General features: G+C 40.6%; 2 protein-coding genes across 2 annotated transcripts in view; one reads left to right on the plus strand and one right to left on the minus strand.

The window, feature by feature from the left end:
* Positions 1-1,362: 1,362 nt before the first annotated feature.
* LOC146613078 (uncharacterized) lies at positions 1,363-13,591 on the minus strand. The gene is made up of 5 exons (XM_085377872.1): positions 12,839-13,591; positions 11,460-11,555; positions 10,976-11,081; positions 8,659-8,761; positions 1,363-3,964 (listed from the first exon to the last, which is right to left on the minus strand). The coding sequence occupies exons 1-4, from the start codon at positions 13,359-13,361 to the stop codon at positions 8,704-8,706; spliced, it is 783 nt and encodes a 260-aa protein (XP_085233998.1). The 5' UTR covers positions 13,362-13,591; the 3' UTR covers positions 1,363-3,964; positions 8,659-8,703.
* Positions 13,592-13,904: 313 nt separating this feature from the next.
* tep1 (telomerase-associated protein 1) overlaps positions 13,905-22,810 on the plus strand; it is a 38,233-nt gene continuing 29,327 nt past the window's right edge. The window contains exons 1-11 of the mRNA XM_085377975.1: positions 13,905-14,057; positions 14,770-15,306; positions 15,417-15,599; positions 15,677-15,826; positions 17,740-17,904; positions 17,990-18,127; positions 18,421-18,492; positions 19,778-19,890; positions 20,380-20,537; positions 20,891-21,000; positions 21,124-21,202. Coding sequence (XP_085234101.1) covers positions 14,770-15,306; positions 15,417-15,599; positions 15,677-15,826; positions 17,740-17,904; positions 17,990-18,127; positions 18,421-18,492; positions 19,778-19,890; positions 20,380-20,537; positions 20,891-21,000; positions 21,124-21,202 — 1,705 coding nt within the window. The 5' untranslated portion in view covers positions 13,905-14,057. The remainder of the gene's footprint in view (positions 14,058-14,769; positions 15,307-15,416; positions 15,600-15,676; positions 15,827-17,739; positions 17,905-17,989; positions 18,128-18,420; positions 18,493-19,777; positions 19,891-20,379; positions 20,538-20,890; positions 21,001-21,123; positions 21,203-22,810) is intronic.

Consider the following 22,810-nt stretch of genomic DNA (forward strand, 5'->3'; position numbering starts at 1 on the left):
AATTTTATTTTCACTTTGTTTTTAATTCAGTTTAAGTTCCAGCGTAGTTTTCCTGTTTCAAATTAGTTTTTATTGTCACAAAATGTTTAGTTTTATTCGTGTAAGTTTTTCTTTTTAATTATATTACGGAGGGTAAATGTCAGAAGTAAGATTTCGGAGCATCAGTACAAGTATTAAAGTAAGAACACAGAACCTTTTGAAAGCTGATGACTCACAGTCTTGGAGACATCTAGAAACTCAATAAACGCGTGCCTCAGCAGGCTTGTTGTAATACAGTTTTTGCCAAAGTAACAGATCCTAAAACTACAGATGTGTCCTATAAAATGTTTTTTCACATCTAATTATTTTTAGTTAACTACATTAACCTTGCTCTGGGGAACCCTTCCAAACAAGAACCACACTTGTTCAGCTTTTTCTGATCGGACCATAATGATCTGTAACATTTAACATGCTAACTGAGGCCTCTAGTCTCTTAGATTTCAAGTTTCTCAGAGCATTGCAGAGTCAGTCCTTGGGCAGGACCTCGTTGGGACATTTCACTACTGGGAAGATTGGTAAATGTCTTGACCGTATTCCCACTTGTGAATAATCTCTCGCTGTAAAATGACAGACTTTTTTGGGGACATTGCCTTTATGTATTTTCCCTGCTAGCTCAAATCACATAAATATCTTCTGTGTTTACCTGGTTTCAGTCATGAGAGTTGGACCATGAAGCGTATCTGAAATCGTGCTACTTTTATGCATTTTGTTTGCTGAAATGTGATGTCGTTTACAAATCTGCTTCAGTAGCTCAGATGCATTTTAGCAGCAATTTTCAAAATGGTCAAAATGCATTTTTCTGCACCTTAAGGACATCACCATTGTGGATGTTTTTCATCATTTTTAGGAATTATTTGTTATTGGGGGATGAAAAAAAACAAGAACAGCCAACGATGGCTTAAGAGTTACCAAACACCTTCCTCTGCTTACTTTACATTAATTATTAAAGAACAAGTAATGCCTCTCCTTCGGTTTATAAGATTGAGGAAACCTGCAGTCAGCTGAGACTGAAGAAGTCACTTGGATGAGTGACGAAGTGTTTCTCCCACTGAAAACGCTACGTCCACATGAACAGTATCAACTTTTGGAGATTCCTCTCCTTCTGTTCACATGGAGATGACATGTCCAATGTAACTCCTGAAATCTACACATATGCTTAAGCAGGCGCCGCAGTCAAGCTCCACAAACAAGGAGACATTTTTGACAACTTAACCAAAACAAAAATATATATACACACAAAACAGACACGGACAAAACATCTGTCACACATATTTATTGTAAAAAATACATATAAAAACAATTTGAGACATACAAAAGATCGGAGCTTAGAAACAGTATATTGAACAGACAAGGACCAAGCAATTTTCTTGAATTGTATTACATATTTACAATTTAATAAATAAAACTCAATTTGTTTGTTTTATACCAGAGTAAAGGCAGATTGTCCATATCTTGGGGATGCAGATACCGCTGTGGTGACATTTTAAACATCGGTCTGTAATCACAGGGCAGGCAGGGAAATGGCGCCCTGTGATTCGAAACCAAAGACTTGAGAATATTTATACAAAATACATCCTTGGTTGGAGAGGGGCTAGTTTGCACACAGAGCATTTAGCTAGCATTGGTAAAAATTTGAGGTATTGCACCGCACAGCTTAGAGGGGGTTAAGGAAGTAAATCAAGAGTAACGTGGCGGTTTTGGATTGTCTGTAATCTTTATTGACAACCCAACTGCCACCAACACCCCTCTGAACACACACACACACACTCACACAAACACCCCCCCTTAAAACCCTCCCAGCCAAAGTATACAATATCATAACTTATCACCACGACAAATGTAATCTGAACATCTAAATGATCAATGCGCCTCCTCTTCTGCCCTGTCCCCCACAACAACACAGACCTAAATGCACAAACAAACTATTTTTGGCTTTATTTTTCTTTTCTCCAATACAAAATAAGAGAAACATGCACAAGGCTGCCCTCTAATGACGGGACAGGTTATAGCACCGCAGACTGCAGAACATTGGGGTGGGGGGAGACAGAAAAGACCAACAGAGGCTGGGGTGAACAAACCTGTGAGCATGGCTCACCTCTTGGCCAACCTCTAAACCGCCCCACACCACTGCAGCGCTGAAAGGTAAACACCTTTAGAGCAGGCAGCAAAAGCAATCAGTTACAATATATTTTTTGTTCTTACTGCTAGAGTTTCCACTGGCCTACGTACGACCTGTATCAGGCAGCATCTGTTGAGCAGCCTTACTGTTTCGGCTTCCACTTCAGCTCAGCCCCCAAAAACGACACCACAAATACCTCTTTGCACAAGAACCCCTTCACCAGGCAAAAGGCAATCAACACACACACACAAAAAGAAAGGCCAAGGATAGCCATTTAACACATTTAGCAACAAACATGAGCATTGTGATAATAAAATAGCCTAAATAAAAAAAAACAAAAAAACAAGGGGAATTGGGGGGGGGGGGGGGGGGGCCTGCTTATGTAATAATTAACCATCAGCTGTCCGTAGCCTCCAGTGTTATGGATCGAGGCAGATACCACATGGTGTACACTTGCTCCAAAAATACATCTGTCCCTTTATCTCCCCTCGATCTGGCATTTGTGTAACCAGATGGCGAAACTGTTGCGTGGTCCAAAAGCAGAGAGAAAGAATCCAAATTACACCCCAGAGGACAGAGGAGGCAGGGGACAAAAACTCAAAACAGCTTTCAAAGTAGAAGTTTCGACCATGTGAGCCGCCATGTTGCGTACCAAATACAACATTAAACAGGAAGGATGTTGAATGCAGTTAAGCCGGTTCACCAAGCAGACTTCTGGGCAATTTACAGTACACACACACACACACACACACACACACACACTTACAGTCGTGCTCAGGACATAGTCTGTCCCTGGTTGTTATCTAAACGTGCACACGCATACAAACACACAAACAATCTTATCCTGGATCTTATGGTTTAAACTAAAACAAGCCTGAGGGACAAAAGTGCACAAGTTGGTGCAAACACCAGCGCTACTATGGCCCTATAAAATACCTACAAACCCTCCTCAACGCTCACCAAGTAGCAGCACATTAAACCCACCGCTATTCAACCACCTACAAGTCTGACCTAACAACAAAAAAAAGACTTATTTTTCCACTCCCCAAACAGTTAGGCCCCCAAACATCCCCTGAAATGTTTACATGTAACAGGAGAGGAAAAACAAAAAACAAAACAAAAAAAACCCAACACCTAATGACGGCAGCCCCCACTCACCAAATACAAGTCCTCAACCTCCAGCTCAATCAAAATAAAGCAATGTTTACATAGTAACAGTTTGCGCTTTCAGTGTGAGGTTGGTTCATTTATGGGGTGAGCCGAGAAAAGAAAACATTCATCCGATGTATGACATGGAACGATAATCGTTCTGTTTTGGATTTTGTCTTTTTTTTTGCAAAACACTTGATAAAATAAACAATCCCGTTGGGAGGGAGAGAAAATACACAGGAGAGGATCCAGAGTCACAGTTAAGACCATTTTTTCTTTTCTTTTTTAGCCCCCCCCCCCCCCCTTCCCCCGCAGCCAGGTTTAAGTTCGTTCTAGGATGATAATATTTATACGTTCTGCAGTTTAAAGCCAAGTGCGCAGGATAGACGGATAAACGCTGTCGTTTCTGTTCCAACCGGGAGGGGATGTCTCGACCACGGATTTTTGAACTGTCGGGAGGAGTTTGGCTTGAAATGGTCAAGCTCAAAAGGGAGCGATCCCAGCAGAGAGCATCAGGTGTCTTCACGTGCAGCTTCCTCTTAGGATCGTCTGTTCTCCGCTCATGTATTTGTAGTCTGTGTCCAAGAGTGACAGTGGGCTTTCGTTTGTTCAATTACACATTTTTTATTGGGGATTTTTCGGATTCAGTGTAGTCTCCTGTGAGGGCAGAAAAAGACACGAAAGAAGAAGAAGAAGAAAAAAGAAAAAAAAAAGATTCATTAATACAGGCCGTGGGGACTGTGCTGAAAAACAGACTGCAGCAAAGACAGAAAAAATGTGAAAATTTATATCAATTCTATATCTTTTTTGTTGTTGTTTTTGGTGTTTTACAGAAACGATGTGGCCACAGGCAGAAGTTCTTTGTGCTGCCAGCATTTATTTTCTATTCAAACACTATTAAGTTCAGCACTGACGCAAAAAACTTTGAGGGTGCAGTTTCTCCCAACCCCACGCACCCACTCTCACACACAGTGTTTTGTGAACACTGAGAAATCCAGAAACATCCATGTAGATGCTAAAAATGACAGCCTCAACATGGCATTTAATCTGTTAGACTCAATTGGCTTCTCTCAAACTGTAAAAGAACCCACCCACCACTTTAATCACACTCTAGATCTTGTGTTAACATGTGGTATAGAAACTGAACATTTAACAATGTTTCCTGAAAACCCTCTCCTGTCTGATCATTTCCTGATAACATTTAAATTTACAATAATTGATTACACAGCAGTGGAGAGTAGACTTTATCACAGTAGATGTCTTTCAAAAAGTGCTGTAACTAAGTTTAAGAATATAATCCACCCACTGCTATCATCTTCAATGCCCTGTACCAACATAGAGCAGAGCAGCTATCTGAACGCTGCTCCAACAGAGGTCGATTATCTTGTTAATAATTTTACCTCCTCACTACGTACGACTCTGGATACTGTAGCTCCTGTGAAAACTAAGGTCTCTAATCAGAAGTACCTGACTCCGTGGTATAATTCTCAAACACGTAGCCTAAAGCAGATGACTCGTAAGCTGGAGAGGAAATGGCGTGTCACAAATTTAGAGGATCATCATTTAGCCTGGAGAAATAGTTTGCTGCTTTATAAGAAAGCCCTCCGCAAAGCCAGAACATCTTACTATTCATCACTGATTGAAGAAAATAAGAACAACCCCAGGTTTCTCTTCAGCACTGTAGCCAGGCTGACAAACAGTCAGAGCTCTGTTGAGCCAACAATCCCTTTAACGTTAACTAGTAATGACTTCATGAACTTCTTCACAAATAAAATTTTAATCATTAGAGAAAAAATTACCAATAACCATCCCACAGATGTAATATTATCTACAGCTACTCTTAGTACCATTGATGTTAAGTTAGTCTCTTTTTCTCCAATTGATCTTTCTGAGTTAACTTCTATAATTACTTCCTCCAAACCATCAACGTGTCTTTTAGACCCCATTCCTACAAAACTGCTCAAAGAAGTCCTGCCATTAATTAATTCTTTGATCTTAAATATGATCAACCTATCTCTAATGATCAGCTATGTACCACAGGCCTTCAAGGTGGCTGTAGTTAAACCTTTACTCAAAAAGCCATCTCTAGACCCAGCAGTCTTAGCTAATTATAGGCCAATCTCCAACCTTCCTTTCATATCAAAAATCCTTGAAAGAGTAGTTGTCAAACAGCTAACAGATCATCTGCAGAGGAATGGCTTATTTGAAGAGTTTCAGTCAGGTTTCAGAGCTCATCACAGCACAGAAACAGCTTTAGTGAAGGTTACAAATGATCTTCTTATGGCCTCTGACAGTGGACTCATCTCTGTGCTTGTCCTGCTAGACCTTAGTGCAGCGTTCGATACCGTTGACCATAATATTCTTTTAGCACGATTAGAGCACGCTTTAGGTATTACAGGTACTGCGCTGCAGTGGTTTGTATCGTATCTATCTAATAGACTCCAATTTGTTCATGTAAATGGAGAGTCCTCTTCACACACTGAGGTTAATTATGGAGTTCCACAGGGTTCAGTGCTAGGACCAATTCTGTTTACATTATACATGCTTCCCCTAGGCAGCATCATTAGAAGACATAGCATACATTTTCACTGCTATGCAGATGACACCCAGCTCTATCTATCTATGAAGCCAGATAACACACACCAATTAGTTAAACTGCAGGAATGTCTTAAAGACATAAAGACCTGGATGGCCGCTAACTTTCTGCTTCTTAATTCAGATAAAACTGAGGTTATTGTACTCGGCCCTGAAAAGCCTAGAAATATGGTATCTAACCAGATTCTTACTCTGGATGGCATTACCTTGGCCTCCAGTAACACTGTGAGGAACCTTGGAGTTATTTTTGACCAAGACATGTCCTTCAATGCGCATATTTAACAAATATGTAAGATTGCTTTCTTCCATTTGCGCAACATCTCCAAAATTTGAAATATCCTGTCTCAGAGTGACGCTGAAAAGCTAGTTCATGCATTTATTACTTCCAGACTGGACTACTGTAATTCATTATTATCAGGATGTCCTAAAAACTCACTGAAAAGCCTTCAGCTAATCCAAAATGCTGCAGCAAGAGTACTGACAAGGACTAGAAAGAGAGAGCATATTTCTCCTGTTTTGGCTTCCCTTCATTGGCTTCCTGTTAAATCCAGAATTGAATTCAAAATCCTGCTCCTCACATACAAGGTCTTAAATAATCAGGCCCCATCTTAGCTTAATGACCTTGTAGTACCATATCACCCCATTAGAGCACTTCGCTCTCGCACTGCAGGCCTATTGTTGTTCCTAGAGTATTTAAATGTTGAATGGGAGGGAGAGCCTTCAGTTTTCAGGCTCCTCTTCTGTGGAACCAGCTTCCAGCTTGGATTTGGGAGACAGACACTATCTCTACTTTCAAGATTAGGCTTAAAACTTTCCTTTTTGCTAAAGCATATAGTTAGGGCTGGACCAGGTGACCCTGAATCCTCCCTTAGTTATGCTGCAATAGATGTAGGCTGCTGGGGGATTCCCATGATGCATTGAGTTTTTCCTTTCCAGTCACCTTTCTCACTCACTATGTGTTAATAGACCTCTCTGCATTGAATCATATCTGTTATTAATCTCTGTCTCTTAGAAATATGGTATCTAAGCAGCATGCGTTTCATCATCACCCCAACTGGTCACAGCAGATGGCCCCGCCCCTCCCTGAGCCTGGTTCTGCCGGAGGTTTCTTCCTGTTAAAAGGGAGTTTTTCCTTCCCAAAGTGCTTGCTCATAGGGGGTCATATGATTGTTGGGTTTTTCCTCTGTATCTACTGTACAATATAAAGCGGCTTGAGGAGACTGCTGTTGTGATTTGGCGCTATATAAATAAAATTGAATTGAATAAAACAAACTGTTTCTTTCAATCTGATTATTCTGTTTTAGAAAGCAGGATTAACCAGGGTATGCTGGGCATTGTCTGATGACTTATTGAGCTCATCTTGAGGTCTCAAAATAGAACCCATAAAAAAAAAGTTTTAAAAAAAAAAAATTGTTCCTTTCATCTTTTATATTCTCTATGGCTCAGACGCTAACGCTAAACTAAAAGATTCACATTGCATTTCTTTACTTTTCTGAAAAGTACAACTAATAAATCCATCTTGAAAAACACATTTTGATGAACAGTAAATAAATCTATAACACATCCACTGGGAAATTAATGTGCATACCAGACTAGCATTTTACAGACATTGTTGGCATTTATCACACACAATAGCTAATCTAGAAAGCAATCACTGGATCCGTCAATAATGGCATAATTAACAGTCGCAGCTCTTTGTCTTGCATCAATTTCACACTCAAGGTGGGGGCCTGTTTCCCTCCAGAAAACAAATCTAACCACACATTTTATTTTTTTAAACAACTTGCCAACAACTCGTGGATACTGGCACTCTTATTTGGTGCTGGCTTTGTTGTGGCAATGTCTCACTTCCTGTTCCCGTTGCAACGCACCGCGGTGCTTATCTGTAGTTTAATCTGTAGCTTGGTTAATTACAAGCATGCACAAAGCGACTTATTTCATTGTGTAACCTACACGTGGGTTATCGGAGCACACTTTCTGCAAATTAAATTTACAGCTTAATGTGTCGTCAGGGGTTTGAAGGGCTTGTAGTTCTCCGTCTCACCAGCACTTTCCTGCTCAGTGTAGCCAATGTTTAGTTACACCTAAGCCTCCTTTAGTGCTAATAGGACTCATAATAAATGTCGTTCTTTCATAGCTTTGAAGGTCTGGTTCTTCAAAAACACAATTGCTGATGCAAAAAAATCCACCAGCTCGGCTGTAGTACTGGCAACATTTTAAATGACTGTGTGACCTAAATACATTACACTTAATAATTGTAGTTATGCGTAATTTAGTGTACCACAATTGTGTCAATTTGCGTATGCATCCCCTAGGGGGGTGCAAACATTCTCCACTGCAGTCCTCCAAAATCCCAAATGCATGCTGCTGGACACGGATGACGCCGTGCATCGGTAGAAAGCTGAGTGGTTGGTAAGAGGGCCAGATCAGGGAAGGGAGCAACAGCAGAGTTAACCACGAAAGTGAGAGGCATTGTCTTCAAATTCAAAGAGCTGAAGTGAAACAGTCTGTTATAAATTTGCTTTTCTCCACAGCTCGCTGATGGACCAACGGTAGCACAAACAGGGGAAATCCACAGACTGGTTGTGCCACATACATCACATGCTGCCCCTATTGAAACCAGGCGCTCTGTGCAAGTAGGCACTCCGGATTGCACACACGCTACCACTGCTGAACCATAATGTCACCATTACTCTTCACTGCAGGCAGTACTAGCTGCACGTTTTGGTCATTTATCAGGTCAGCAGTGCACGTACCTGAGTCAGGTTGGTCACGGCGTGGGATACATGTGACCCCATGAGTCAATCAAAGGGATGTTCAGGGCAGCAAGGCTTCACCTTTGACCAGGAATCAATGCAGCTGCAGGGAGACAGAGCACACTGAGAATGTGGAGACACCAAGACGATATACTTGAATCAACTCATGTGAATGTGGGAGAAGCTCGAAGGTCTGCCTGTGGTTGTAGCGTCTCCCACAAGGCCTAATCCACTCACAGGAGGTGTGAAACCAAAATAAAAGGGTAAACATTCAGCAGTTAATCCTTTAAGGCCTCGTTGACTCCCTGAATACAAATGGAGCAGAGATAAGACGCCTGAAGACCTCGGGGCCTCTTTTGGCTGTTTGCCTTTGTCTTTTTGTTTTGAGTTGCAAAAGTCTGTTAGGAGTTTTTTCCCCCCTTAAGTTAATGGCCTCTTTACTTTTAACTCGTGCCCTCACCTCATGTTTTTCAGATGGTAATGACTTATTTTTATTGGCTTTAAGTCACTAATCTGGAGCTGAGACAAGCAGTCGATACTTAATGAGCCTGGATGGGAGGAAAAAAAAAAAAAAAAAAAAAAAAAAAAATGGTGTGGGGGGGAAAGCATTTACCAGCAGGAGATTTTAGGTTGTGCTCCTTTCTCTCTCCTTTTTTTGGATAATTAAACTGAATGTTTTGGGTGATGCTACTACTAAAACAAAATTAAGTAATTGCATTGAGCGTTGGGTAAACACATTGAATAATGAAAACCGGTGTAAGATTAATCAACAGTAAAAAATAAAATACTTGTATAGTCTTGTATAAACTGTTTAAAATGATTGATAAGAAACTCAATCAATACAAGTAGTTTTATATAAGACACACACGATGTATTCACATAAGTAACCGACTGACTTTCTTTATTCAGTAGAAATAGTCAATGATTTTGGGTCTGTTAGCAGTGTAGCTAGTAAAGCACAAAACAACATTATGGCAGATTGTCCTCATATACCTCAGACCCGATTAGTGATCCTATTCGTCTCCCGGCTTGTGACCGGCTCTAGCAGCGCGTTCCGTTTGAAGTTAGAAATTTTCAAACGTAGAAAGCCGGAGCAGCCTCACCGACCCAGACTTAACAATCCGAGATGGCAGCAGCAGTGCATGTAAACATTCATAAAACTGCAAAACTTGCAATCTGTACAACTAATGTACATTTGTTATTCACCAAATGAGCCACACGCAAAGCACTGACCAGACTCCATCCATGACTGTGCTTACAGTGTTTTTAGTCCTGCGCTCTACTTTTAGTGATGCATAAAGGCCTGCCTTACTAAGGAGCAAAACAAATCCCACTCAAAACGCTACGTCCAGATGAACAGAATCAACTTTTGGAGAACTAATTATGTTATCTGTAATTTTTTTAAAAGTTATAAAAAATACAGCAGGCTGGATCTTGAGTGATCGATTACCTAATCTTGGTAAATCGGCTGTACTGAGATTAAGGGGAAATCAGTGGCTTCTTGGAAGCTGGGCAAAAATCAAGTGATGAACATTACAGTTTGTTTTAAACTGTCAATGTGGGGTTTTTTTTGTTTTTTAAATAAATTGGCTGAAACATACAAAATACAGGATCACAGTAAAAAAAAAAAAATCTCCTAGAAATGTCATTAATTCCTTGGAAGTTACAAAAAAATAAAGCGTTGAACATTACAGCACGTTTTAAAAATGTCAAATGGGCTGAAACACATTATGAAAGTTGATAGTCATTTAGTTTTTTCCTAGAAATGTCATTGCCACTTAGAAAACACTGTGCTCACATCTGTCAAATTAAAATGCAATAATCCTGCATGTGTTTTCACAGTTGTTAAAGCTCTTACTGAAAAAATATTTAAAGTCTTCCCTTTTTTTCTGTCACATATTTATAATGGAGGATGCTCTTATTAAACGTGGCCAAAGTTTAAATGAATTAAATACATACAGCAGGAAATGAGCATAATAATAAGTCAAAATAATGTGAACACATGTTTGGCTTTAATCCATTTTATCTCAAATTTCAAAACAAGGCTTCCCAATTCCATCACTTTAGCAAAGATTACAGAGTTGAGTCTGGCACATCCTATCTGGGACATGAGCAACCGATCTGTAATTCTCAGAAAAGTGTAGCTCTATATACGATACACACTAGTACAGAACAACTTTTGCATCCTTGTTTCAGATAGATGTCAGCTCTGGAAACCACCACATTTGCCCAGTGAGTTTACTTTTAATGTCACGTTTTGTCCCAAGCGAAGAAACAAGCTTATCTGCCCTACATTTTATTTTAATTTCATTCATACCTCTTGTGGTAGACGCAGAGGCAGGCCAGTCTGGCGATGGTCTCTCCCTGTACCAAATCCTCCAAACAGATGGAACACTCTCCACTGTCTTTACTGAGCACATCCGCTGTAAATGCACAAACACACAAATCAACAATCAGGGTTTTTCCAGGCTAAAAATGGCCCTCTGGGGAATGGCAATGCATGTAACCAGTCCATATATAGCAAAGGCAATGAGTCTACAGAAGTCTGAATGTTCCTCTTATTATGTTCAGTTTGATGAAAAAAAGTTTTTTGACTTGATTATATTAAAGCCTACTTAAAAATAAAGTGTTGCTCATATTTTTGTCAGAGACTTTGTGATCTTCTCTTCTGGAAAGTTCAAAGGGCACTTTGATGAGTGCCAGAATGTGTTTTTTTTATGCATAGGGAAAAACCCTGACATTAAGTCACCAGCCTTTTAATAAACACAGCTGTAGGAGTATTTTAGTGGCACGATACTTACTGTTGTAAGGTAGAGGAGGAGATGTGAGGCAACTCAACAGGTGATCCTCAATCCGACCCCCCGGGAAAGGCTTTGAGCAGAAAGGACAGCGGATATCTGTAGAGGGCACAGACACAACAGACCCAAGATTAACACTGTGTGTCACAGCACGATATAAATGATAGATGATGCGCGCTGAGCACAAGTGTTGTGTTTGGACATCTAGGTTGCACAAGCTGAAACCGCAAACCAAAGAGCAGCCTGAAACACACATGCTAAATGAGGCGTTCCCATGCCTGAGATGGTGAGAAAGACGTTGCCCTGAGTGTAACTGACCTGAAATAACGTTATTTGACTGTACTCACTGCTCAAAACACCGACTCAGTCTTGAGGGATGGCCACTGCTCGAGCCATTCGTAGATAGGAGAGCCAGGCAGAAACAGTGCCTCGCTGCCCTACATTTGCCTCCTCCATCTATGATTCGCTGCCAGCAGTGAGCAGGCATGTGCAGTTGTGACCCATTTCCCTACACTTGCTAGAGGGCTGGCCTGGGAAATCCACCACACTGCTCTGTGTTGGCTCAAAATGTCACGCTTGCCGTCACATCTCCACCATCTCTATTCATCTGATTATCTAATGCAGGCCGAGACAAGTGCAAAATTTTTTTTGGCTTCCTCTGCACACTAATGTTCCAATTTTAATGCAAGTTATTTAAAAAAAAAAAGAAAAAAAAAAGGCAGTTTGTTGCTTAAGACTTTCATGCTGCAGGATTTACCACGGACAGCCACTGTCAGCAGGCCTTGTGAACTGAATGGACTTGTATATCATCACTTCCAGTTTTATGCCACAGGTCTGCTTCATACAATAGGTCCTCTGATTATTTTAGTCAGCATGCGAGCAGGAAAAAAAAAAAAAAAAAAGATTATCTGTCCAAGAATGTAAATTCCTCAGCAAATCCATTTAATTCCAGACTGGCTTGATTGAGGGTTGCACTGTGGCATTTATGATGTCGTTATATCCAAAAAACATGTCTTTTACTTAAGGATGCAACAGTTGCATTTTTCTCTTAGTCAAGGTTTTAATAGCCCTGTGTTATTATTTTGTCTGACTTCAGATTAACATCAGCTGTCTAATGAAAGCACAGTCAACCCCCACATTTTCCCCCCTTCTCCTCAGGTATTGCGCAATCTTTTCCCGTCATCTTCAAGCTCCAACACATCCATGGATTTTATGTAGCTTCTGTGGAAAAACGCCTAGCTGTATGCAAGCCAAACCACAATTACTGGTGCAGACCAGCCCCGTTACTAAGGAAATGTCATTTATGTGGCGCAAATGCTAAAGATTGTATTTTTAAAAATATATATACATATCTATCTGGTGCTGTTTAGATGTTAACTTACTGCCGTGGCGATTGTTCAAACGGTAAAGGCCGATCCAAGCCTCTGACACCGGCCGCTGGTGTGTGCTTCGAACACGGGCGGACCTTGCGCCAACACGGGTGGCAGAGTGCCGATTCCCGGGCAGCCGCTCGGAAAAGGTGCGGTGTGGTGTGCGGCCTGTCTCCTCAACCTGCTGGTGTTCTGCGTCGACGGGAGCCTCTGGGCTAACATTGCCGTCTTCCTCGGGTTTCCCCTCGCTGCTGTCGTCGTCCCCGGGTGACGCCTGGCCAATGCTAGAGGGGATGCTGTGGTGGTCAGCAGGGCTGCCGTCCGCGCTCGCTCCGAGCTGCCCCGGGTCCGAGTCACTACCCTCCTCCGATCGGCTTCGGTTAGCCTCAGTGTCATCGAAGCTCACCGAAAAGTCGACAACGAGGCTGGTGGGCCTCGTGCAGCGAGGTCGCCGACAGGAATCCCGCTTTGTCCCATCTTTCCCGAAAGCTGAGGAAACCGTGTCTTCGTGTAGGCGACTCGTTCTCGTCCCCATCTCTGGTAGGCTAATTGAGCTGGCTAGCCGCGCTGCTTCCTCAAAACAAACTACCACAGAACGAGGTGGACGGATTAACTTCGAAACGACCCGTAATATGGTAAAATACTCGGATGGACAGTTTAAATAATCCCAACTGCCCAGTAACGTGGCCTTGTGAAAGGAGTAGTTGAAGTTCGACGTGTCTCCTCCGGCCTCAGTTCGTCCTCACTATCCACATTTTCCTTTCTTTTTTGATGTACCCGTTCTGGCTGCTGCAGCGGAAATAGAGCGTTTGCGTTTCCTCTTTGTGCCTCAGTCCGGCATTTACGGTAACTTCATCATCCATAATGACTTTATTATTTGAACATTAAACAGCTTAGATATGTTTTATGGTGTTATATGTTTATCTAAGATTATTATCTTTTTCAAATAAATATATCTGAATTTATTGCGCGTGACAGTTGTTCTTTTCTGGTCGACACCCATATGTCCGGTATTACGGTAAAAAAAAAAATCGTATTACGAACACAGTATTCTGACCAATCACTGGTCTTTTGATAGCCGGCTGACAGGACAGGTGTTTGTATGACAGCCGTTTACAGGAAATCAGTGGTTACTCTTGACTTGAAGGGGCTTCGAAACAGAAAATAACGTCTGACGGAAACGTTGTATATCAAACTCTCTACCCACGGAGTTGAAATTGTGGGTTTTGCGGTGAGTTTCCTGTGTCTAGCAATCGTCCTTGTAGCTAACCACGCCTATGAAAACTTGAGTCACTGCAAAGAACGAAACATTTGCTCCCATATTGAATTCAGCTGCAAATGTTGTGCTGTGTTTGCATTTGGCAGTTCATTCATTGCAGCTAATGTTCTTTCCGTATAACTTATATCAGTGTTTGTTTTATTTCTGACTTTGGTGGCTGATTTTACTGCCCTTATTCTTGTTGTTTACACATGGATAATTGTCAAATCGATGACATAACATGAGTTGTTGTTTTTGTTTTGTTTTGTTTTTTTTAATCCAAAACAAACTCTGGAGATCACCGCACCAAGTTTAAACGTCGTAGTCCCAATTATGTGTCAGTTTAGCAAGTTTTACTTTAGTTTCGAGCTGCGTTTGCGGTCTGCTTCAAGGCCCATTTATATTTGTATTTATATTTGACAGATTTATATTTGTTCACATTTCTGTATGTTATTCATGCATTATTCTGTATGTTTCCCAATGACACTATCTACAGTCTGTTGGGCATCATGTTTTCAGACTTTGTTCCTGTAATATGGTTCACGCCCTTAGATACAATAAAACAGTGCTTGTTCAAACAGTAGAAGGAATCCTGCCACTCAATACTCTGTGCTCTCTAGGATTATATGGCTTGTGACTGAGAGGAGAGGAGTGGCTTTTGACATTCTGATCTCTTTTTCTGCAGATGAGTGCTCTGACTTTGCAGTCAGCAAGCCTGGCCCCAGGAGTGCAGAAGCAGCAGCAGGCAACATGTGGGAGAAGTTTGACTTCAAATTATTCTCCCCCAAGTCTGGAGAATAAGTTCTTAGCTCAAACCTCCACAATAATGCCCCAGCTTTCCTCCTCACTCATAGATTTTGCAGCACAGCCTTCCTCTTGCTCCTCTCTCCAACCCTCCAAACTATCTTCCACCTCATCCTCCCTTCTCTCCACTTCTTCCTTTGCAGCCTCCTTCACTTCTCCCCTCCTAAGCACCCAGAACAAGCTCCTAGACAGTAACTTATCTCATCATTCTTTTTCCTTGACCTCCTCAGTCCCTAATGACTCTTTGCTCCCCACATCCCTGGCCAGTGGTGCTCTACTCACTAACTTTGCTCAAACTCCTTCATTCTTCCACCATGATCTCATGAGTAAAGAAGAGAAAAGGGATGATGGAGGGGATCCAGATGAAAGATATGAGATATCTGAAGTGATGCCTTTCAGTTTTGAAGAAACAAGTGTGGTACATGAGATATTCCTCATTCCTCTTTAAACATAAAATCATAACACATCAAATTTTATTAAAACTTTTGTTGCATGTCATTTGTAATTTAATTTGTTCTGCACAAGCAGATTTCTGAGGATGAAGATAATGAGGCTGAAGAAATTGATGCTGAGAAAACTATGGACTTGCCTGTACTGGAAACAGAGTTGATGGAACAAGAATTTGAACAAACCGAGGTTGTCAGACAGGAGGAATTTGGAGAGGTCGAAAGAGGAAACGAGAAGGCCGAAGAGGAGCTGAAAGACAAAAAGGTTATAGAGAATAATTTATTTGTGTTGAACTCCTGGGTGCTGATTAAAGTGACTCCTTGTCTTTGTCTGTCCTTCAGTATTTCCTCTTGAACATTGTATGTTGCTCTCTGGTCAATGAGAGCACAGCTCCAGGCCAGAAGGACTGGGACTCAGAGGACAGTGTTTGGACCAGAATCACAAACCTGGCAAAGGATATTTCTGCCTATGACCCACAGTTTCTTCTGAAGGTATGCATGGGAACTAAATTTTTAATATTTTAACTCCACCAGGACTCCATTATCATGTCAATGTGGTAGAAAAGCAAATTTAAAAAAAACAAAACAGATAAACACTCAACACCATGTGACAACGGGATAAATCTACTATGACTGCATATATCACAGGCAATATTAAATTGTTGCTCTGTTTCAGGAAAATATTGCCTGCACAAATGTGTTGTTATAAATGAGTGCATTAGTAGCTACATGCAAATTAGCTAACTCTTTTACAGTCTCCTCATGTAGGTCATGAGGAGATCTGCAAAGACTTTCCAGACCAATTAATTCCCACAAGCCTGTATTGTTGGTTGAATTTACGAATGTCTTTAGTTCAACCCAAGATAAAAAAAATAACATGGTTTATCACAAGGTCACACAGCTTCCAACATGCAAATTGTCAGTTTGCATTAAGGTGTGCCCAACATGTAACAAGAGCTTTACTTTCTTGGATGTTCAGAATATTTTCATAGACTATTTCACTGTACTCATGCTAACTATTTAGAGCCAGAAATGATCCCATTTGGACAACAGGATAGAGCATTGAAATACCAACTAAAGGTAACAACCTGGTTTGCAAACTGCATCGAAAAACTGTACAGATAAGACTATACTGTTAGCATTCAGATGCTAAAATCAGACTGATCAAAACTGAAAAAGAAATATCCTCCTCCTACACCAGATCATCTGCCTCCATCTCACCCTGTCTCTAGCATCCCCCTCAGTCACACCAGCCCATGTCCTGCTTCACGTCATTCACAAATCTTACGGCAGCTGCTTATTGCACATCCTTGGTACACTGTATCTGCTATCCTTCTTCTTCACGTCCAGACTATCTCAGCTTTGCTTCTCTAACTTTGTCTCCAAATTGCTCAGCTCAGCTGATATACTCATCTCTAATCCTGTCCATCCCGGGCACTCCTCCTGTCTTTTTGTCAGTGGCACAGACTCCAAACCATACATCATAGTGGGTCTCACTGCCATCTTATAAATCTTGCTATCCTATTGACACAAACGACTCCTAACACTCATCTCTCCACCTACTGCACACTGCCTGCACTCTCTTCTTCACCTCTCTTGTGCACTGTACATTGCTTTGGATGGTTAAAGTCAGGTATTTAAACTCATCTACCTTGACCACTTCTTCTCCTTTCAGCTTCGCTGAACAAGCTGTATTATTAGTGAGATAATGTGATTAACAATGCTCAAAGTTCCAGCAGCAAAACATGGTAGAGCAGTCCAGTTCAGTGGCTTAAGTTAGCAGAGATAAGACTTAGAAGATGGCAGTCAGCTATAGCTGTCTATGTTTGCATACCTAACTGTAAGTCTTACCAATATATCTTCAAGATGAACTATGAACCCACTGAACACATGTTGTGTTTTAATCAGATAAGCCATAAAAAATTTCCCAAAGGGTCCAACAGGGTAAAAACAGTAGAAAATCCAGTTTAATCACTCATATCAGAGGTCAGGGATAGCACAATCAGTTTTAGCTGCCTGTCGATTAAATTAGCCACGTCCCTAACTCTATCAAAACGAGCGAGTTATAAAACAACAGCAACAAAAATATCACCCCTCTTAGAGTTGTTATGAAGAAGGAAATTACTCATAGAGACCAGAACCTACTTTTTAATGCTAATAGTTGAGCTTTTTTAGTGAGAGTGAATTGCTTCTGGAGCCAGGCTGAAGGGCTCATTGAGGGAACTGCAGTTTTGGGGGGGTTTTCCACTTTGGTGTTTGCTTAATTTTTCAGCCCTGATGCACACACATCAGGTATTCTCAAATAACCAATTTAAAGTGGTGCGTCATGAGAGTAAGCACAGCTAATGAATGGTACACATAATCATGTATGTCATATATTATATGGTCTGTCTGCTCCAATCTAGGTGGCACTTTACACTCGACAGAAGTTAAATATTCGGATCACTGCGAACTTCTTATTGGCTCTGGCTGCCAACCTGCCGCCCACCAAGCCACATGTCCGCAGATACTTCTGTGCTGCTGTACAGCTGCCGTCTGATTGGCTGGAAATAGTCAGAATCTACAGTACAGTAAGTCATAATGATTATCTGTTGTACGGTCTGGACGATCTGGATGTACCAAGTCTGTCTTCACACTACAATCTGATGTTTCCAGTGCTTCAGCCGCTCTCTGCCGATGTGCCTGAAGAAGGCGATGGCTGACAAGTTCAAGCAGTTCAGCGAGTATCAGCTGGCCAAATACAACACACGCAAGCACCGCTGTAAGCACAACCGCAACAAGCGCAAAGCAAAGGTACACATTCAGTGATTATGTTCTCTCCTAAACTTTTAAGGTCTCAATGTGGAAATTAAGGCCTAACCAAGTAATACTAATTTCACCACCTCTTTAGTGGGGAAAAAACTTTAGTACTAGAGATGAACACTTTGCTTTTATTGTTTTGTTTTTGTTCTGCCTCACTGACTCAACCAGAAAAAACTGCTTGTGGTTTCTGTGTTTGTGTAGCTGACTCTAAATTCACTTCTTATACATACATGCTTTAAATATCTGTATCTGACCACACATATTATGGCATCTGTGACTTCCAGAAGCCAACCGATAAACAGATCAAGGAGTGGGCGGACTTGGTCAGATCAAATGCATCAATTCTGAAGAACTTTGTAAGTCAATACACTTTACTGTTGTGTCACTAAATAAGGCGCTTCCTTTCAGTTCCTTTCTGTCTTTCTATTTTTTTTAGTTACTGTTTAATGAAGTGCTTTCTTAAAACAGACCTATTATGCTCGTTCTTATTTCCTGTCATATATACAAGGATATAACCAGGCTTTACTAATTAGTGAGGCCCAGAACTTTATTTTCTCTTAATGTTTTATATTTAAGTCATAGTGCTTGTGCTCCAGTGACTAGCAGAAAAGGCTACACTTTTGAGGAGACAACATCCTGCTTTTTCAAGAGTAACTGTATATATAGAAATATGTATATGGAGTTTTGTGTGTATAAAACAATTAATTAAAACAAAATACAGATTCATTCATTCACTGGAAAATAAACTAGCACAAGGGAAAAGTTACTTAATCCATATTTCTGTCTCTCCTGTGCCGGTGGCTCACTCTTCCTTCCTAAACCAACCAATTATCCATTCTTATGAGTCATGCTTCAACCAAACCCCCCAAACACAATCCAGTGAGAGGAACACTACGGTGGGCTGTAACTCTTTAGAATTTCCATGGGGTTATTTTAAAGTGAAAATCATCTTGAGCATCACACAATGATTCATGTTACCAACTACTGTAATAGGCATATTACTTGCTTGCTAGCACGCAGTTGTACCGCCTTTTGCCTTGAGCACAGAAGCTCCACACACCTGCTGTTCAAACCAGTTTTTGACAAACGACCAATCAGGAAAAAGTTGACTTAAAATGAGAAGAGCTAAAACAACTTGTTTCAGAGAGAGTATGAGTTGTTCTTATCATGAAAATCTGCTAACTACTAAGAAATTGCAGCTTCTAGCCTTCCAGTAGTGTGCACCTTTATGATTTTATGAGTGAAAACTAAACTAAAATGTGTGTTTCGTTTTGTCGTGTAAATAATTATATTTTGCTGTTTATGTCAATTTTCTACACGTCTTTGCTGAGCACGGTTGGATGTGCACCTGCTGCTGCAAGCTTCTGTGCAATGGGCTTAATCATAAACGTAATGGATCTCATAGATTAAGCAAAGTCTTTTCTGACCTAAAGGGAAAAGTGCTAAAATATAAAAAGAAAGGACAAGATTGTGAGATCATTTAGTGCAGATTGAGTTGAAAAAGTTCCTGCTAAACAACTGAAAAAATGAATGACTCATTCATCATTTTAATATTGCTTTTGTTCTCTTGAAGAGCCGTTTTTCTACTCTTGTTTAAACGTCGGCTATGGCTGCTTTATTTGTGTCTGTGATTGGATGCAGTTGCAGTTAAAGGTGGTGGATAAGAAGCAGAGCGAGTTCAGCATAAAGAAGATGATCAAGAGGCTTCACATCAAAGAACCGGCTGAACACGTTATGGCCATTCTGGGGAAAAAGTAAGACCTGCAGAATTGTGCTTCAGAGTTTGTTTCCTTTCATGTTGCATAAGCACATAAAAAAAACATGTAATTCTCATGCTGTTTAATTATGCTTCGTCCACAAGTCCTAATTTTTTTTCTGGTGATTGACACCTTGTATCTGTTTAGTTGTATGTTTACAGATGCTTGTCATCATATCTGTTCGAGAACCATTTATTAAAATCTTTCTGTACTGGCTATAAATGCTGGAGATAGGAAGTTAAAGTCTCGCTAAAAATATAAATGTATGCAGTGTTTTCATTTTTTTGCACTAGAGGTGCATTATCCTTTCTAATTTATAAGATAGCTGGTATGTCTCAGAGAAATGAATTTGTACTCAATTCTTTGTAAAATGCAGCACATTTTTGTTGGAGTTCCTGTTTTGACCCTCTTTGATATTTATTCTTTAGAGAAATGAAGGTAGAAATCAGGTGCATATAAAAATGCAGTGTTTTTTGTTGTCATCAGGTATCCAGCTGATGTGAAGGCATTCACACACAGTGGAATGAAAGGCGTGTGGGACAGGGAGAGAGCTGGGCAGCGAATGAAACTTAAGGAGCCGCAGACGTGGGAACGGCTGCTCAGTATGGAGGGCAACAAGGCCGCCACCTGGGAGAAGCTCATAGGTCTGAAAAACAAAAAGCTTAGGCTTTCTATTGAACTGAACAACGTGCACGGGCTTGTTGACCACAGCAGTGCAACCACTGAATCACTTTACCAAGCACATGATGATAGGAAAAAAAAATGCATCATCTTTCCCTCTGTGTGTTCAGTGTGTTTCAGAGGTTCATTCCTTCAAGTTAAAAGCCCTCAATCACTCTTTACAACACATCAATGAATTTTATGTTTAAATTAGTTATTTAATATTTAGTACAGCAGACTTTAAAGTAGACAGAGCATGCGTGTATACATAACCTGCAAATACTCAAAGATAAACATGATTACACACACACAGACAGATAATGTCTCCCCTTCGCAGACACCAAGTCTCTTCCATTCATGGCCATGCTGAGAAATCTGAGGAACATGATTACTAAGGGCATCAGTGAGGCTCATCACAACAAGATCCTCAGCAGACTGACCAATGAGGTGAAACACACTATAAATCTTTATTTTAAAGCATATAAAAAGCGAGTAAAAGATGAGTGAAATTGTTTTGCTGTTGAAATTAGCTCATCAGGTTCTCTGTAACTGTTTGTAATTTGTTTACAGAAAGCAGTTGTTCAGAGCCGACAGTTTCCTTTTAGATTCCTTGCTGCCTACAAAGTCATCATGGAGCTCTACGCTATGGGTGAGATGCACTATAGTGCAAAAAACGTTCCATATTCATTATTAAATCAGTATTAGTCTATATTACATCAAATAGGCTAAAATTTAGATGATTCATTGGAATGTATAATTTGGATCAAATATTGGGTGTAATGTGAGGGGAGGCGGGGTGACCCTACAGTCACAGCTGGAATATTTGGGATTTTTTTTTTTTTTTTTTTTTTTTTGGCCAATTGACTGCTATTGACTCTGCCAAGATAAGATAAGATGACCTTTATTAGTCCCACAGGTGGGAAATTTGTTTTGAAATTTGTTCAATCAGGTGATTAATTGGCACCTTATATTAGGGATGGGAAACAAGAACCAGCTCTTGTAAAGAACCGGTTCCTAGTAGTCCAATTTCTTGGAACTGTTAGTCTGCTTGCCTATCAATTCCCCTGCTATCAGCTGATTTCAGTTCATGTGTCTAAGAAGGAAAAGATTGGCGCAGTCTGCAGCGTAGATATGGACCTTGCTTTTATTTTTATTGCACAAAAGGATGAGAGCACGATGGTAAAGTGGAAACTGCATTATGCTGCTAATAGAACCTCAACTTATTTCAAGCACTTGCGCTGAGAGCATGCTTACACTAAGCTATTCAAAAACCCACAGTGATGTTAAAGCTGAGTGAATGTCAACACAGGCCCAGCAGCCTGACCCTGAACTTCAACAAGTTCACTGATAAGCCGTAAGGCTTCAGCCTCCTTTTCTATTGGTTTTTGTTTCTACAGTAGAATTACTGTGGTCATCTCTGCTGGTTTTCATCATTGCTTTGTGTTCATATTTAAATACTAAGAGAAAATCATATGTGTGTCATTATTAGGATAGGGATTTGTGTTTGTATGTGGGGCTCTAGGCTAAGGTTTATGCTATTAACTGGTTATTATGTGACAGTGCGTTTCAGCATGAAAGTTGCACGAAAGTAACGGAACGAGTAGTATAATGAATTACTTAATTGCTCACAGGAGAAGGTAACACACTGCATTACTTTTAAGAAAAGTGTTCTGTGTGATATGTGTAATACATTACATTTTTAAATAATGATCACAACACCATTTACAACGAAGACAGCAAATACCTCCAACATTCACAAACATTTGACCGCAGAGCATGCAATTTATTTGCAAAAATGCAATGTCTTTGACATACTGCTTAGAGATGGTGGTGGCTCTCAAAGCAGAGCCAATGAAAATCACTAAGAAATCAAATTGATAATTGATATTGACAATGGAATTGCAATTGCTGAATTCATATCAGTTCTGATCTGGTTAGGGCCTGTGCTATAGGGCAACTTCAAGCTTTTACTCCCCAAAACCAAATTGCAGCATTATTTGAAGTGAGCCCTAGGACCATCTCCAAATTGAAGGCTAAGTTTCAACGGTGGATGTCAGAGATGGGCCATGAAGAGGGCATCCCAAGAAGACAACAACACAGGAAGACGGTTTCCTCATCCTGGCAGCACTAGGAACTGTAGGCAGTCTTCTACAGTCTTGGGGGCCAATTGGGAACAGCCAGTCTCTAGTCTGAGAGGGTTGCCATGTCTGACCTTTACTGTTAGGCCCAATTGTACTGATGTCTGCAACATGTGGAC

This window comes from Diplotaxodon limnothrissa, linkage group LG18 (genome assembly GCF_057381915.1).
Source record: "Diplotaxodon limnothrissa isolate DT_005_m linkage group LG18, D_limnothrissa_male_GT1.1, whole genome shotgun sequence".
NCBI classification, from domain to species: domain Eukaryota; kingdom Metazoa; phylum Chordata; class Actinopteri; order Cichliformes; family Cichlidae; genus Diplotaxodon; species Diplotaxodon limnothrissa.